At 36.5% G+C, this 17,158-nt stretch overlaps 1 protein-coding gene across 24 annotated transcripts in view; it reads left to right on the top strand.

The window, feature by feature from the left end:
• LOC112659140 (rho GTPase-activating protein 20-like) overlaps positions 1-17,158 on the top strand; it is a 103,360-nt gene that overhangs the window by 31,881 nt on the left and 54,321 nt on the right. For all 24 annotated transcript variants that reach the window (XR_007409551.1, XR_007409552.1, XR_007409550.1 and 21 more), the window contains 5 exons: positions 6,561-6,710; positions 9,399-9,440; positions 10,076-10,160; positions 13,732-13,809; positions 16,029-16,089. Coding sequence is in view for 21 of the 24 variants with exons in the window: in XM_049107985.1 (XP_048963942.1) it covers positions 6,561-6,710; positions 9,399-9,440; positions 10,076-10,160; positions 13,732-13,809; positions 16,029-16,089 (416 nt within the window). In the remaining 3 variants the exon portion in view is untranslated. The remainder of the gene's footprint in view (positions 1-6,560; positions 6,711-9,398; positions 9,441-10,075; positions 10,161-13,731; positions 13,810-16,028; positions 16,090-17,158) is intronic.

Below are 17,158 nucleotides of genomic sequence, written 5' to 3' on the forward strand. Positions count from 1 at the left end.
TGAGTTACATTAATAACAATTTATCAGGGGCTTACTACATGTCAGATATTATGCTAAAAACTTTATGTACCTAATTTTGTCCAACCTTACAATGACCCTGTGAGATGGGAGTATTTTTATATTGGAGAACCTTGATGCTCAGAGGTCTAATGGATCTGCCCAGGTTACCATATTAGTAATGGACAGAGTCTACATTTGAAATCAGGTCTATTTATTTCAAAGCACAGGCTTTTATTCACTATGTGATGCTACCATTTCTATTCTCTCTTTTTTCCTGAATTTCATACAACATTCCATGAACACCTAGATTCTTTCATTATTGAAATCAACCCTTCCTTTACATTGAGTGAACAACTAACTCCAATCTGCTTGGTAAGAAATAGATCAGAATGCTTAGTGAATTGAAAAATGAAGCAAGTATAGCTATCAAAAAAATCAGAGTCAAAGATAGTAGTAAAATATATTTGAGACTAGGGAAATTGCCCATAGATGTAACCTTGAAGGTGGTGATGTCATAAGGAGGACAAAGAGAAAAGGAATGTCCAGGCCTTGGCATGAGGTCCATATGAAAGACTCTCTTCCTCCTGATAGAAGGCCAAGTCATTATTTTAAAAATGCAGACTAGTTACCATTCTCTTTATTTAACCAAGGTGAGTATGGGAGACCAAAATATGTGGGATGCATGCTGGGAACCACACTAGGAACATCACAGATGCCTCACCCACCTGGGTTTCTCAGTGATTGAGCATCTGCCTTTGGCTCAGGTCGTGATCCCTGGGTCCTGGGATCGAGTCCCACATCGGGTTCCCCACAGGGAGCCTGCTTCACCCTCTGCCTATGTCTCTGCCTTTCTCTGTGTATCTCTCATGAATAAAGAAAATATTTCTCACAGCCCTCCAAGGCCCATATTTTTTATCATCCACAGGCTGCAGAGATGAAAATGGGAACAGAGGAAGTCTCAGAAATGGTCCAGTCATACATAGGGAAATCATGCAAGAGATTCCAACCCAGGCCTGCCTTCATCAGAAGGCCATGTTCTTCCTTCCATACCATGTTGTACCCTTCCATCCTTAGCCCAAGAGACATGCTAACAAATAGCAAACTCATTTCCTGGTTCTTAGGACCTTGCAGACCACTCATATTCAATTTACAAGGGGAATATGTTCTTCTTCTTTTCTTTTATCTTTGTAATTATTATAGCATTAGGGACAGGAGAAGACTTTCCTTTTCTTACTAGAACTATTTATTGTCCTGGGTGCTGCTTACCTCTCAGCCGGTTTTACAGAGCCTATGATGTTCTACTAAAAAGATTTTTATATAAAGATAGTGTTGTTTTTCCACTAGAGAGTTGCATCTATTGAAGGGCTGAATTTTTATTTCGAATGGTTCATTATGACAAAACAAGTTGAACATTTTTCATCTTTCACATATTGCTTTTGAGATATGTCCTTATGTCTACTCAAGGGTTTTTATGTGACAAAATCTTTATCAATTTATTTGTTAATGTTCTTTGAAAGAGACTCAGTTCCCAAAAGATTATCTTATATACTTTATATTATACATTGGTAATATTAGAAAATGTAAGTGATCACAGGCATGTTAATTTCATATTTAACCCAAGGTCTTTGATATAGAGAGAACACAGATTTTTAGAATTCCGAGTTCGGGATATCATCATGGTCAGGTTCTGGTAAGAGCTCTTTTTCTGCTTGCACGCGGCTGCCTTCTCACTGTGTACCCCAAGGCATGTCCTCAATGCATGTATGTACACACATACAGATCTCTCCCACTTCTTACAAGACCATCCATCTTACTGGATTAGGACCTGACCTTGATGATCCCATTTAAACTTAATTACCTTCAAAAGCTCTAGCTCCAAACATGATGATACTGGCAGAGAGGGCTTTATGGTAAGAAGGTGGGAAAGCAGTGGGAGGGAGACACAATTTCATCCATAGCAGTAGCAAGCAGCACTTAATGCTTGCCACAATCTTTAGAAAACTACTATGAGATCATTCCCATAGTAAATATTTTGGTATATTTTTGATCACTGTTAATATGAAAAAATTTACCTTTTTTTCTAGAAGGAAAAAACTAAGAAGAAATAGCCCCTGAAATAAAAAAAACATATTTCATCCCTGTCATGCCTTGGTCTTACATGGAGGAATCAATACCCTCAATCAATCTATTCAAATGAATAATCTGAGTTTAGTGCCTAATTTTTACAATTAGCCATAAAAAAGGGGGTAGGCTGACCCAGGTTCCATTTTACCTCAGCTCAGCCTCAGGCTTCAGCTGGAGACTCTCTCATCTTTAGGTTGACACTACAGAATTTAACAGAAATTGAATAGTTGATTAATTTCTACCTATTTTTCAGTCAGAATTAGTGAATTTTGGCTTGTGTGTAATAATGAGGGGAATTAAATGTTTGTTTCTTCACAAAGAAATTCTATTTCTCTTGTTGTACAAGATGTTACTAATAGTGAAAATTGGGGATTTTTCTCACTTCTTTCATACACTAGAAACTTGTGTTCACAAGAATTGAAGTCAAATGGAATCTTCCTTATCATTTTTGGTATTCATTAGAATACTAAATAAGTTATTTTTCAAATAAAAATTACTTTAAAAATTAAAGTACTTTAAAGTACTTTAAAAATTAAAATAAAAATTACTTTATTTTTAAGAACAGTATCTACTTGGGGCCCTTGGGTGACTCAGTGGTTGAGTGTCTGCGTTTGGCTTAGGTCATGATCCCGGGGTCCTGGGATCAAGTCCCTCACCAGGCTCCCCAGAGGGAGCCTGCTTCTTCCTCTGCCTATGTCTTTGCCTTCTCTCTCTCTGTGCCTCTCGTGAATAAATAAAAGAAATCTTTAAAAAAGAAAGAAGAGTATCTATTTGATAAAATATTAAGATATTTGTACTAGTAGAAACCCGTGAAGAATTTAGAAAAAGGGACTGAACTTAGCTCACACCCTCTTTAGACATCACATTCCTCATCATTAGTTATTTTTTTAATTTATTTTTTATTGGTGTTCAATTTACTAACATACAGAATAACCCCCAGTGCCCGTCACCCATTCACTCCCACCCCCCGCCCTCCTCCCCTTCTACCACCCCTAGTTCGTTTCCCAGAGTTAGCAGTCTTTACGTTCTGTCTCCCTTTCTCATATTTCCCACACATTTCTTCTCCCTTCCCTTATATTCCCTTTCACTATTATTTATATTCCCCAAATGAATGAGAACATATAATGTTTGTCCTTCTCCGACTGACTGACTTCACTCAGCATAATGCCCTCCAGTTCCATCCACGTTGAAGCAAATGGTGGGTATTTGTCATTTCTAATGGCTGAGTAATATTCCATTGTATACATAAACCACATCTTCTTTATCCATTCATCTTTCGTTGGACGCCGAGGCTCCTTCCACAGTTTGGCTATCGTGGCCATTGCTGCTATAAACATCGGGGTGCAGGTGTCCCGGCGTTTCATTGCATTTGTATCTTTGGGGTAAATCCCCAACAGTGCAATTGCTGGGTCGTAGGGCAGGTATATTTTAACTGTTTGAGGAACCTCCACACAGTTTTCCAGAGTGGCTGCACCAGTTCACATTCCCACCAACAGTGTAAGAGGGTTCCCTTTTCTCCGCATCCTCTCCAACATTTGTTGTTTCCTGCCTTGTTAATTTTCCCCATTCTCACTGGTGTGAGGTGGTGTATCATTGTGGTTTTGATTTGTATTTCCCTGATGGCAAGTGATGCAGAGCATTTTCTCATATGCATGTTGGCCATGTCTATGTCTTCCTCTGTGAGATTTCTGTTCATGTCTTTTGCCCATTTCATGATTGGATTGTTTGTTTCTTTGGTGTTGAGTTTAATAAGTTATTAAGGAATGTAGAAATGAAATAAAAAATGAATTTAATTTGGTCAAAAGATGAAGATGACTATTAACTCACTGTCGTGAAATGACGAATAGTTACAGAATAGACTATGACCCCTGCTCCCAACATTTGTAAGAGAATGCCTCTATCTTAGAACAGAGGATATCTCCCTAGAATTCTGCAAAACTCCCCAGTTCACTGGGGCTTACCTTTTGGCATAAAGATTAAGGTAGTGGAAAGCAAGAAGGACATCATGTTAATACAACTATAATAAATGACTATTTTTAGAAATAAAAACTGCAGTTCTCCTCCTCTTCTTCTTAAGTCAGTTTACAGTAGATTATCGCTTTCTAATTTCTGCTGAGATAATCCAGTTGGGTCAGTGATTGAGAGTAAAGAAACACAGTAAGACCTTAGAAGAATCTATTGAAGTATAAAGCTTTGTTGTAACACGTTTTAAATATTTCCAAGCTAGCAACTGGCTTTATTAATATAATGCCTTGAGATTTATCCTCTCACTCCCAATATAAATCCCATGAGAAAGCTGGGCTGATGGCTCTGGGGACAGAAATGAGGCTGAGGGTAGGAAAGATGAAAAGGTTACTTCACGGTCAAGTGGTTACAAACATGGGCTTATGAGTTAGGCTGTCTGGGTTCAAACCCTGTCTCCTGCATTTGACAATTTATTTAAACTTTCTGTGAGTTTCCTTATTTGTAAAATGGAGCTAATAGAGACCATCTAGTGTAGTTGCTTGAGGATTAAATTTTTATATTTATATTTATAAAATATTTAGAACAGAGCTTGGCATATGATAAGTGTTCAAAACGTTATAGGAGAGTAGAAACCACACTCTGGGCTCTAGGATCGTTCCTTGGTTCAACTAATCCTGGTGCTTTATTGAACTAAGGTTATTGGATGGCTTTTTCCAGGTCAATGTATTTGGAAGTTTCCACACAGGATCTTAGGTGTCTGTATATACACAGATACCTATATTAGAAAGAAAAAAATCTGTAAAAACAAGCAGATACCTGTCTATCATTCCCCTTGGGCATATATTTTTGACATGACAATGCCTTTTGAATTACTATCTAGAAAAATGATTTTATCTGTTAATTGACTATGTTCCATAAAAATCTTCAAGCACATAGATACAGGCACTTGGCTGTAATGTTGAAATAAAAAAATGTTGAAATAAAAAAATATGGAAAGATATTGGTATCCATCATATTTATATTCATTGTGTCCTAAGCTTTGAATCTACATTATCCTTCAAGTGGGCTTCCTAAAAGATTATTTTTATTTCATAAATCCCACTGAAGAGTTTTAGCTCTAATTTTTCCATGAATCAGTGGAGTCATAGGGATTTTTGCACATGAGGTGTCTTTCATCTCAGTTTAGTTCAGTGTTTTCCACATGTGTTTCTGAATACTAAGGAGTTCCAGAGTGGAGGATCCAAGTTCCCCAGGCATTCCTTATAGGACTTGTAACTGTTTAAATCTCAAGCCCACCTGCGAGTCAAAGTTGTGAATTAACCAAATTAATCAATTAATTAATCAACCAAAATAAATCAATGGTGGTTTTTATCTTTGAGGTCAAAGAAGATTAGGCAGAAATTATCAAAAACCCATTTCACCCCTTCTTACCCCTCAGAGAAATGGGAAGTATCCATGACTTACATATAAGACCTCCGAACCACTGATCTTGGATTGATTGATGGACAGATGGATGGATGGATGGATGGATGGATGGATGATTTTTCAGTTGGGCTCAGTCTGTAGGCTAACAATTTTTTTGTTTTAGCCAGAATCTATGGGAAAATGGTATGGACAAAATTTTAAGAAAGCAAATTGAAAATAACCTATGCTTTAAGGGCTAGAAAATATTTTTTAAATTAAGGTTGAAAGTAACTTTTAAATCTTTCTGATCCAAGCTTGTTTTTTTTTGTTTTGATTTCATCTCTCTCCCTCACACTCTTTAAAAGATTTATTTGTTTGTTTGTTTATTTATTTATTTATTTATTTATTTATTTATTTATTTATTTATTTTAGAGAGAGAGCAAGCATGAGTGGGGGGAGTGGCAGAGGGAGAGAGGAAGCCGACTCCTCATTGAGTGGTGAGCCCTACACAGGTGCATGATCTCAAGAGCCTGAGATTGTGGCCCAAGCCAAAACCAAGAGTTGGATGCTTAACTGACTGAGCCACCCAGGTGCCCTTGGTTTGTCTCTCTTAAGAAAAAAATTGTATAACTATTTTTATAAGTCATGTATCATGTACCTTTGTTCAGCCCCTCAAACACTTTTTGAAGTATGCAAGTCATAAATGAATAATTAACTGCAATAATAGCCATAAAATTATGTGTAATAGGTAACAAATCCAGCAATAGCAAATGAATTAATGGTTTTCCTACAAAGCTCTAAAATATACAGTGGTTACTCAACACTCACCATTCAAAAATATGGCTATTTGCTGCCATTAGAGTGTTTTCAGTTTTCCAAGCCAGAGTTTGCTCAACACACACATTGCAAAGGCCCATCTAACCATTTGCTGTGTGTGCACAGAGGGTAATAGAGATGTGGGAGACCTGATTTGCCCCGGAGCAGTGAGAACTGGTCTCTAATGAACACAGCTGTTCCCATAACATTTTGAAATGAACTAACAGAGGTCATGTTTGGGATCTTTCTAGGTATAAGAAAAACTTTAAGATAAAAAAGAAAATACCACTGAACACCATGTGGATTGCCAACTGCATGGATACAGTGGGAGATGCCAACATCAGTTCTGGGAGGTCCTTTGTGTTGGGCTGGCCCACGGTAAACTTTGTGGCCACCTTCAGGTAAGACCGATGCCTTGGTGTCCTGTATCTACATGGCTTGAAAAGGATAACATTGAAATCTATTGTCTACCAAGCTGGTGACTCACTTTTTGACCTCCCATGACACTTGTTTTGCCTTGTACTTGGCCTAAGAAGGTGCTTATATCCACATGGAAACAAGTAGATAATGTATAGTGGGAACTACTGGAGTAATTTCCTTCAGTTTTGATCAATGGTTTTTCAAATGGGCTCTAGTAGCCACTTGAGGAGTTAGGAGTTCTAGTTCTGTGGAAGGAGAATCAACAGAGTGAGGTTCAAGGTCTCCTCTCCAAGATCCTGCCCTCTGATTCCCAGGGAGTATCTGCATTTTTAAATCACCGGAATAGATTTCTTGAGCAAGTACTATTAAAGGGTCCAATTAAATTTGAAAAATTGCTTTTACACTCCCAAGTTAATTCCCTTAACATCAGTATGTAATTATACAAATAAATTGATCATGCCGTTGGATACTAGGTTGCCTGAATTGCTGTGTACAGATTATCTTAGTTGGTGACGATCTAAAACAAAATATGATTCCATTGAGTAGAGTTTAGTTGTGTAAGACACATTTTTAGGCTGACAAGAGGATGGGGAATGTGGATCTCGACCCTGGATATCCTGAGCAGACACCTCTGAGTTTACAGGGATCATGCCACACTTGCATCTCTGTTTGAAACATCCACACCCCAAGCCTCATTCCTGTTTTATGCGGTTGTACTTAACACACTGCTTTCTTCTCCTCACCCCACTCCACCAAAATCTCACAGGTCATCATAAATGTAAGACAACAAAAATCTTTACAAGTTGTTAATTTATTAATCCTATAATGCAGCTGTTGAATTAATGAAAAATTTTCAAATCTTATTAGGAAGAAACATGTATTTATATCCTCTCTGCAGGTCTTCTTTTGCATAAAGATCATCAGTTCCCATTGCTTAATATCTTCTCCAGGTTGCAAGTGGAAGGAAAGAGTTTCAAATGGGAATTTTAAAAAAAAGGGAATATATAAAGTGTTTGGTAGGGGAGTGTCCAAAAAAAAAATTTCCCCCTAATAGGAGGAAAATGTGGAAGCCATTTAACTATTAGTTAAAAAGGCTGTATAAATAGATAGAAGGCACATATAACAACATCTGGCACCTAATGCTTTTGTTATTGATTATTATTACTGTTCTGCGGATTGGCATGAGTAACTAGAAGCTGTGTCTATGCACCTAGGCAGGTTGGGACACTAAATGGGCATTCTACTTTCTTGATGCGACAGGTCCTGAAATGGTGATGGAGAGGGTGGGGAGTAGTGTTGCTGGTAGAATTATAGAATGTGACAGCCACTGTAGACAGTTTGATGGCTCCTCAATAAGTGAAACACAATTACATATGACCTCCAGACACATATCCAAGAGAAAGGAAAATATATGTCCATGCAAAAATTAATACACAAACGTTTGGGGATCCCTGGGTGGCGCAGCGGTTTGGCGCCTGCCTTTGGCCCAGGGCGCGATCCTGGAGACCTGGGATCGAATCCCACGTCGGGCTCCCGGTGCATGGAGCCTGCTTCTCCCTCTGCCTATGTCTCTGCCTCTCTCTCTCTCTGTGTGACTATCATAAATAAATAAAAATTAAAAAAAAATACACAAACGTTTGTAGCAGTATTGTTGACAATAGTAAAAGAAAGAAAGATAGAAGGAAAGAAAGAAAGAAAGAAAGAAAGAAAGAAAGAAAGAAAGAAAGAAGAAAGAAAGAAAGAAGAAAGAAAGAAAGAAAGAAAGAAAGAATAAAGAAAAAGAAACCAAGTGTATATCAACAAATATACAAAATGTGGAACAGGAGCTAGGGACAGGAGGGAAGGGAGAGTGACTGCTTAATAGACACATGTTTGCTTTGGGGTGATAAACATGTTCAGTCACGATGGTTGCACAGAACGATGAATATACTAAAGGTCACTAATGGTCAATTTTCTTTTATGTGTAATTTACCACAACCAAAAAAAATGCTGGTAAGTGATAAGCCCACATGTGAATGAGCCTTAAGACATTTGCAACTTTGGATATTAAATGCTGTGAAAATTTTAGCAGAGAACATACTGATCTTTAGTAATTTTGCATCAGGGGATTGATCTTTCTCAGAAGATCACAGTGATGAAGAATACGGTTTTTAGGAACTAATTTAACATATTACAATCTGCCATATGTATAAAGAAATAAAAATATTACAGGTGTTTTTTTCTGAAAAAGATATTCTTGTTTCTGAGCCAAGACAGTTCCATCAAATTGCTAAATTTCTTAAATGTGATTTAATTTGAATGGTAATATTCTTTATATCCGAATAGCCCTTGCAGCTGCAGGAACACTCTGAGCTATAATTAACCTTTTTCCAGTTCTGGAAACTAAATATCAAAGTGGTTAACAACATGCCCGTGATCACATAGCTTGCATCACATAGTCACAATTAAGTTTTCAGATTTGAAATCAACTTTTCTTCCTCTTTAGGATCTACTTCCCATTGCTTTAATAGAGTCCACCAAAAGCCCAACTCTAAGGGGAGTACAATTTACACATCCACATCCCTTAACAACGGGCTCCTGATATTTTTAATCTGGAATGGTGATCTTAATATGTTAGTAGGAGTATTGTACGTTCCTCAATTTTTTTCTTCTCATTTTTTAAATTGCAGTTCTTCAGAACAAAAGGAAAAATGGCGTTCTTACCTTCAAAGGTATTTTGTCAATGTATTATTATAAGTCTTTAACCCATGATGGAAAAAATGTAGATCTCTTCAAAGCAGTGCCCCCAAACTATGTTCCCTTCCCTTAGTAGAAATTGTTACACTATCCTCCAATGATTTCTTATTTAATTGTACCCTGGCCATTACTACAAATAACCTGCTCTCCTTTACATGCATATATTGCTTATTTTTTATGAAATTCTGGTTATCACTCTCATCTTCCCCCGCTCTCCAACCTCATGATTATAGCTAACATTATTCTCAAAACATATATTAAATTTCCATAAGTGCAGTTTACCCTACCGAGTAATGCTGAAAGCAACTTCTAATTCCTACATTTGAAGGTGCTAGTATGCCCTCTGGTCTAGCTAGGCAGGAAAGCTTTGGTGACTGGATCTGCTGGTCAAATCTCACATGACGAGAGTGATCCATTGTTTTCCGAGTCACAGCTTATTTTCCTGAAATATTTTTGCATGTTTCCTTCTGACCCAAAATTTGGTTTTGCTGAGCTTATTTATATGCATTTAAAAATAACAAAGTACGTTGAAAACATGATCAACATAAATTGATTGGAAAGTAAGGTAATTTATCCTACTCTATTTTGGGTTACTATCAAATTCGATTAGGTACATCATGCTAGCCAAAGAGAAGGAGCAGCCAAAAAGCATTCTCCTCAAAATCTTCACTGAGAACATCAAGAACTGTGCCTGTGTGAGTATTTTTAAGACCAACAATTAAATTCTGAGTTCCTAATTCTGACTGAATGAAAAAGATGGAGATAGAGGTGGAGACACAGAGAGGGAGGAAGCAGTGAGTTGGGGAGAGAAGAAAGAGAGAGCAAAAGGTAGGAAGAGAGAGAGAATATTTAGAAAAGTACCATGAGGAAAAATGTATTTTCCCCCTCTCCATGTACTGCTTTATAGACCTAAAAACTGCGTCCTAGGTAATATGAAGCAAGAGGAATACATACTACAGTGCTTAAGCAAGGAAAGAGTATCGGATGTTAAGTGTCTATAACATTTCTCTGGATCCTTCTAATTGCTTATAGTGGCTTGTAATACAGTGATTTAGAATCAACCATTTTTTCCCCAGTGGCCACCACTTACATACAGAATGGTCTGGATTGTCTCCACAGTCCTTTTTCCCCTCCAGATATTTTATTTGGTATAACTATAAACTCAGAGAAAAGTTGTAAGTATAAAAGTAATACAAAAAGACCCCGTATACTCTTTCTCTAGATTCACCTATTGGTAACACTTTATTCCATTTGCTTTATCACTTATTTTCTTTCTCTCTGTCTATTACATGTATGTGTATACTTACGTTTGAGGGTCATACATATACTATGGCCCTTTTTCCTTAAACCTAAGCATTTCTTAAGAATAAAGATATTCTACAGTTATCACCTTTAGTGAATTTAACCTTGGCATAATACTTTACTCTGCCATTCCCATTCTCATTTTGTCAGTTGACCTCAATAATGTCTCCTTTCTAGTACAGGATCCACTTAAGGATCAGGTGTTTCATTGAGTAGTTATGTCAAATGCAGAGGAGTTTTAAAAAGTCTTTTGTTCCAAGGAATATCAGGATTGAATTGAACTAAGAGGGATGACACTTTTAAGGGATCAGCATATTTCTATTTCAATTTCTTTATACCGTGGGGAGAAAAAAATCAAACCAATTGGCCCAGTTTTGTGTGTAAAATTTGATTTCTGAAATTGTAGTACAGTAGCCAAGACATTTACAGTGATGAACAAGATACTTTGGGTATCTTTAAATGACATTTTTTTGTGGTTGTTGTTATAGTTTGAAGTAGCTCTAGATCACACAAAACATTATTTGAAGGTGGAAAAAAAAGATATTCCTGGATAAAGCAAAAGCCATGCAAATATTTTGATCTGTTGCTAAGTGCAGGCTAGATGCACTGCATGAAGGAGAGAGAATTCTCTAGCAGCAGAGCACATTCTCGTCTCTGCCTTTGATATCAATTGTGGCAGTGGTTTACATTCAGAACTTTCCTTGGAAAATTACCTTGAATTTTTTAAAAATCAACTTTATTGAGGTATAGTTTGGGTGAAATAAACATTTCTGATGTTCTTCACCCATTATTAAAGATCCAGGTTTCCCACTGCACTGTTTCACTTCATCGTAGAAAGATGATTCTTAGCATTCCTTGTGCAAAACTGGTGCAAACAGATTTACTTAATTTCTTTTATCTGAATATGGCTTTATTTTTTGACACTGACTCTTGAAGGATATTTTTGGGGATGTAGAATTTTGTTTGCAGATTTTTTCCTTTTAGTCCTTTAGATGTCCCAGTCTTTTGCTCTTGATGCTTTCTGATGAGTAGTCTGTGATTAAACATTAATCCTCAGTAGGTGATTTGTCATTTTTTCTCTAGCTGCTTTCAAGTTTTCTCTTTATTTTTGGTTTTTAACAGTGTGGCTAGGAAGTACCTAAGCATGGTTTTCTTTGAATCTGTCCTATTTGACATATTCTGAATTTCTTGAATTTATAAATTGATGCCTTCACCAAATTTGGGAAATTTTAATCATTATTACATCAAATATTTCCTTCCTCATTATTTCTCTTTCTCTCCTTGTGACAGTTCCATTCTTTGCATATCAGACACTTTCACATTGTTCAGAGATCTCTCAGGCTCTGTTAATTTTTTCAATCTTTTCCCCCCTTTTCTTCTTCACACTGGATAATTTCTAGTATCTATTTTCAAATCACTGACTTCTTTTCATCATCTCCATTATGCAATGTAGCCTAGTCAATAAATTTTTAAAAAATATTTTTTCAGATAAAAATTTCTATTTTTAAATATTTTTCCTCTCAAAAAAGGAAAAGTCATAAATACTTCTTATTTCTATACTAAGATGCCTCTATTTTTGTTTATTGTGAGCACATTTTCATTTGTATCATTGAGCATTATTGTAATAGCTGTTTTTGGCTAATAGTCTAAGCATCTAGATCATCTCAGGTGTGGCTTCAGCTCTTGAAAATTGATCTCATTTTCCTGGTTCTTCATATATTAAGTAACAGTTTGACTCATGAACAAAAACTAACTTTTCTTTTTCTTTTGAATTATTTCAAAAAATAGTTTGTTTTTCTGAAGTTATTTGTTTAGAGAGAGTTCCTTCTAATGGAATTTGTCTGTTGGGAGATCCTACAACATGCAGGAAAATATACATACATCCCTTGAATTACTATTTCAATGACTATTTGAATGACTATTGAATTACTTTTGGACCATCTGTGATATCAAGTAATTGCATTCAATTCATAGGAAGAAAAATACAATGAAAGGACAAGGAATGAATTATGAAAGAGCATCTTTTAACTTTGCTTTTAATATTTTCAAGGCCTGTGAGTGTCCACTTGTGCTGTTTCTTCTTTATGCACTGTTTCCTGAAGGACACAGGCCCCATTGCCTAAAAATGTTACAAAAACTGTATGCATAGTAAATGTTCTGGTTACATATTCTCTTATTTTAAAATGACTTTTGTAATTGAGATAGTTTTATAGATCCATCTCAGATTCCTATTAACCCCTTTCAGAAAATTTTCTGTAAACTTTTCCTAGTTGTATGGAGCAGTTTCTCAATGTATGGTCTGATAGAGAGCTATTATAAGTATCTACTCACTGGCAGAGTTGTGAATAGAACATAAACTTCTAACATTTCCAGTCTCATTTCCTAGATTCATTGGTTTTATTTGTCTTAACAGATTGCAACAATGGAAGTCTTAGTTAATCATGATGCCTGACAAAGAAAATACAGACTAAATAGTAGTTTTTAAAAAAAGTGTCTTTCATAGCCAGTTCTTATCTGATTTTACTGAAACCGACTATGTAATTACAAAGGAACTAAGCCATACTATACAAACACAACTCAGTAAGAGAGGAAAGTATCTAGTGCCTTCCTTTAATACTATCCCCCTCCCACCATTTTGGAAATAGCCTTATGGAGCTGAGGGTCACCCAAGTGCCCTCTTGGAATTCTCAGTTTTTCTCTTCCTTGCTTCAGCTGCTGTATTTTGTATGCCACAAATTCTTGGAGGGAAATATATGTTTTACTGACATGTTTCCTACTAGCTTCATGTTACATAAAAAAAATGAAAATATAATTAAGGGTTCATGTTCTACACGTGCTTTACTTTGTCATTACCTGAAAACAAGCTTTACCTTTGGAGTATGGATAATAATTTGACAATTATTTGGTCACATGCTTTAAATCTAAAAAAAATTTGTAGCAATTTTTCTTATTTATTTTTTACAGTCCGTAACTATAACAGTGACAAATTCCGACACGGCAAATGACACTATCAACATGTTACTAACAATGCTGGGAATAACCGTAAGTTGCCTATAAACTATTTTTAGTTTACGAACCAACTTTGACTTTTGAGATTTGTGTCTGTGTGTGTGTATGTGTATGTGTGTGTTGTGCACCTCCCATCATAAGACAGCTGATTATTGTAGATAACAGTCATATTTTGTCCTTCCAACTTTAGAAATTGAAGGCAGCAAAGCTATAGTATTAGCTTATACATGAGTGCTATCTTATATTCCCATTTTAAATTTTCTGAAAATTCAAAGTCATAGCCTAAAATTGGGCTATAATTTTAGAGTGCTAATAACAACATGCAGTTTATTGTATATATTTTAAATACAGACAATAACAATGTTTCTAAATTTCTTTTTTTTTTTGTTTCTAAATTTCTAAATATTTCCTCCTCTATTGGACTCTTTTCTGTGTTTTCAATTCTGATACGTCCCCATCCCTATTGACCCTAGTTATCACACAAGGAAGAACTCAATCTGTTTAATGAATCCTAAATTACATGTTCTGTTGTACCTTTTGACATAAAGACTACATGGCTACAAGCTACCTCTGTTTGATGCAGATCCTGAGGATGAAGCAGCTCATACTCTTTAGGAACTGGTAAAGACAAAGACAAGTTCTGAATAAGACCATGGATCTGGGGCATTTGTACATAGCACTTTCATCTTGTTTGGGTTTTAACTGTCTGTTCTTTACCTTTTGATGGTGCTCGTGTGAGTTGCTGATATCTTTTTATGAAAGAGAAATATATTTGAGGATGAGGTTTTATAAGGGAAAAAAGAGGGACAGTGATAGATGGAGAGAACCAAAAGGAGCACTTGGAAAGCACAGCTTCTTATCCAAAATCCTCTGTAAATGTGACGTGACATAATCATAAGATTGTTTGTAAATTCTATCTGACCCAATGGTATAATAAAGCCCTTTAAAACTTCAGAGCAACTGGAATTTGGCAGAAGAGATCAATGATTTCTGTACAAACAACATTTAATAATACATCCAAAATAAAATTGAATTTATATGTACTGACTAAAGCACATCTCTACATACATTTCTAACCTGTATGATATATAAACCCTAAGTAAGAATTAAATCCTGGAAAAGAGAGTGAGTGGTTTGAGGGATGAAGGTGGGGAGATTGATTAATGATTTAACTCATTTTATTTCACGTTTGTGATTTTCTTTGCTTAAAGTGATCAATGTCACTAGGCAAAGAATTTCTATTTTAATGAAGAACTGGGGTTATTTGGCTTTATGTATACCTGATTTAAAGGATTCCAGCATGGCATTTCCAAACCCTACCCTACCTTATTAGCTCTTACTTCTTATTTGCAACACAATCTTGAGCAGATTTAGCTGTGTGTGTGTGTGTGTGTGTGTGTGTGTGTGTGTATCTGTGTCTGTGCCCATCCATACCTGTGACATTCCTTCATAAGGTGAAGGCCATGATTTTTAGTCAAGAGTCAAGGGCACATGGTAACTATTACCAATAATTCTATTTCAAACATTTTTTGTTTTAGTCTCCTGGAAGACTCTTTAAAATAGTTCAGCAATCTTTATAATTTAGAATTGTTTGTTTCAAACAATTGGGATTTCCAGTATTACTGGGCAATAATTCTGCTGGGAGTAATCGTTTTCTGCATCTGACATGTCTAGAGTCCTCATCCTTTCTCTCCCTAAAGTGGGGTTTGCCTGCCCCAAAGCCTGTGGCTGACTTCCCTCCACGATCTCCTCAAGGTCTCTTGGGCATTTGTCTCCTTTTGTTCAGGGCTGCTGAGCTATTGATGCCTCTCAAGTTACTTTGCTCAGGATTAGTCATAGCAGAGTATATGGCTCTCTGGACAACATGCATCTCTGGGCAGGGGCATTTGGAGACAAGAGCCAACACTATCCAAGGAGTCTAGAGACAGCAGAAGAGAGGACTCTGAGATGAGACTTTTACTCCGTAGTAAAGGGACACAAATCTCATTTCTTATGCCATGGATCACCCACAAAGTGAGGGGCTGGCTGTACTGTGGTTTCCCGGTCTTTATCAAAAATTACAAGAATCTGGGACAGTCTATTGGAAGTTGTGAGGGGAACTAGTTAACAAGTACTATAGCTACCTCCATGGACCAAATGCCATTTATCCTGGCCCCAATTCTTCTTTTTGGAAATACAGATATGCTAAGGAAATGTGTTCTTCAAGTACTGTGAAAGATTTGTTTTGACACCTAGTTCTTTTTGTTTCCAAGGGCTCTGAGAAAGACTTCCAGCTGTGGGTGAGTTCTGGCAAGGAAAAACTTCCACTAACTGGTAAGTGTCAGGGAAAATCTAAGATGGGATTGATTAGGTTCAAAATTGTAACTCAAAGTTTCAAAGTAATGGTTGTTCTTTCTTAAGCTTCAAAATCCTTAAAAGTGAAAATCACATGTTATATTCCCTCACATGTTTATTAAATAATTACCAGGTACTGTTTCCCAGGCATTGATAACATCTCTTCATTCAGCAGCTATGATTTAGTGAGGGAGAGAAATGTAAATTTTTGTTTCTACTTCTTGTTACCTGACAAACAGAGCTGTCTTGAAAAAGTGTGATTATTTACTATTTACTTACTTATTTACTCACTTAGGTATGAAAGCAAAATGGATGGGAATTTTTTTCCCATACATTTATTTTTCATATTTCAATCTTGAATTCTAGTTCCTAACTACTAAGAAGCCTCTATTTTGTGAGAATCCTCTAAAATCCAGTTATGTCCCTGAATCTGGTTACAGATATGTATTTAACACCCCTGCCCTGTGCCCACTTTTCTCTGCATCATAAAGAAAATGAGATAATCACATTTAAACTCCTCTAGTCTTCACTGATGAAATCGCCTGCACTTTGCTGTTTCTCAGGTTTTTTCCATCACTGATCTTAAGGTTATTGATAAACAGATTGCACCTCTTCTAAAATAGTTATTAGCACAAGTTCTCTGAAAAAAAATCTTTGGATTAGCAAAATTGTTTAGTGTTTCCAGTAATGGAAGGATTTTAAAAAAAGAAAAAGAAGACAGGGTCGGTAGCAGACCTTGAAGTATAGTAATAGATGGTAATGGTGACAATAATCTCTTCTAGAAATCTTAAAGCATTCCTTCTTACATGAAATTCTTTATCCTTGGGCAGCCCGGGTGGCTCAGTGGTTTAGCACCGCCTTCAGCCCAAGGCCGGATCCTGGAGACCCGGGATCGAGTCCCACATCGGGCTCCCTGCATTGAGCCTGCTTCTCCCTCTGCCTGTGTCTCTGCCTCTCTCTCTCCCTCTCTGTGTGTCTGTCATGAATTAAAAAAAAAAGAAATTCTTTATCCTTTTAATAAACCTGTGAAGCTATAACTCTTTTTCAA

This window comes from Canis lupus (assembly GCF_003254725.2).
Source record: "Canis lupus dingo isolate Sandy chromosome 19 unlocalized genomic scaffold, ASM325472v2 SANDYCHR19.02, whole genome shotgun sequence".
In the NCBI taxonomy this organism is placed as follows: Eukaryota; Metazoa; Chordata; class Mammalia; order Carnivora; family Canidae; genus Canis; species Canis lupus.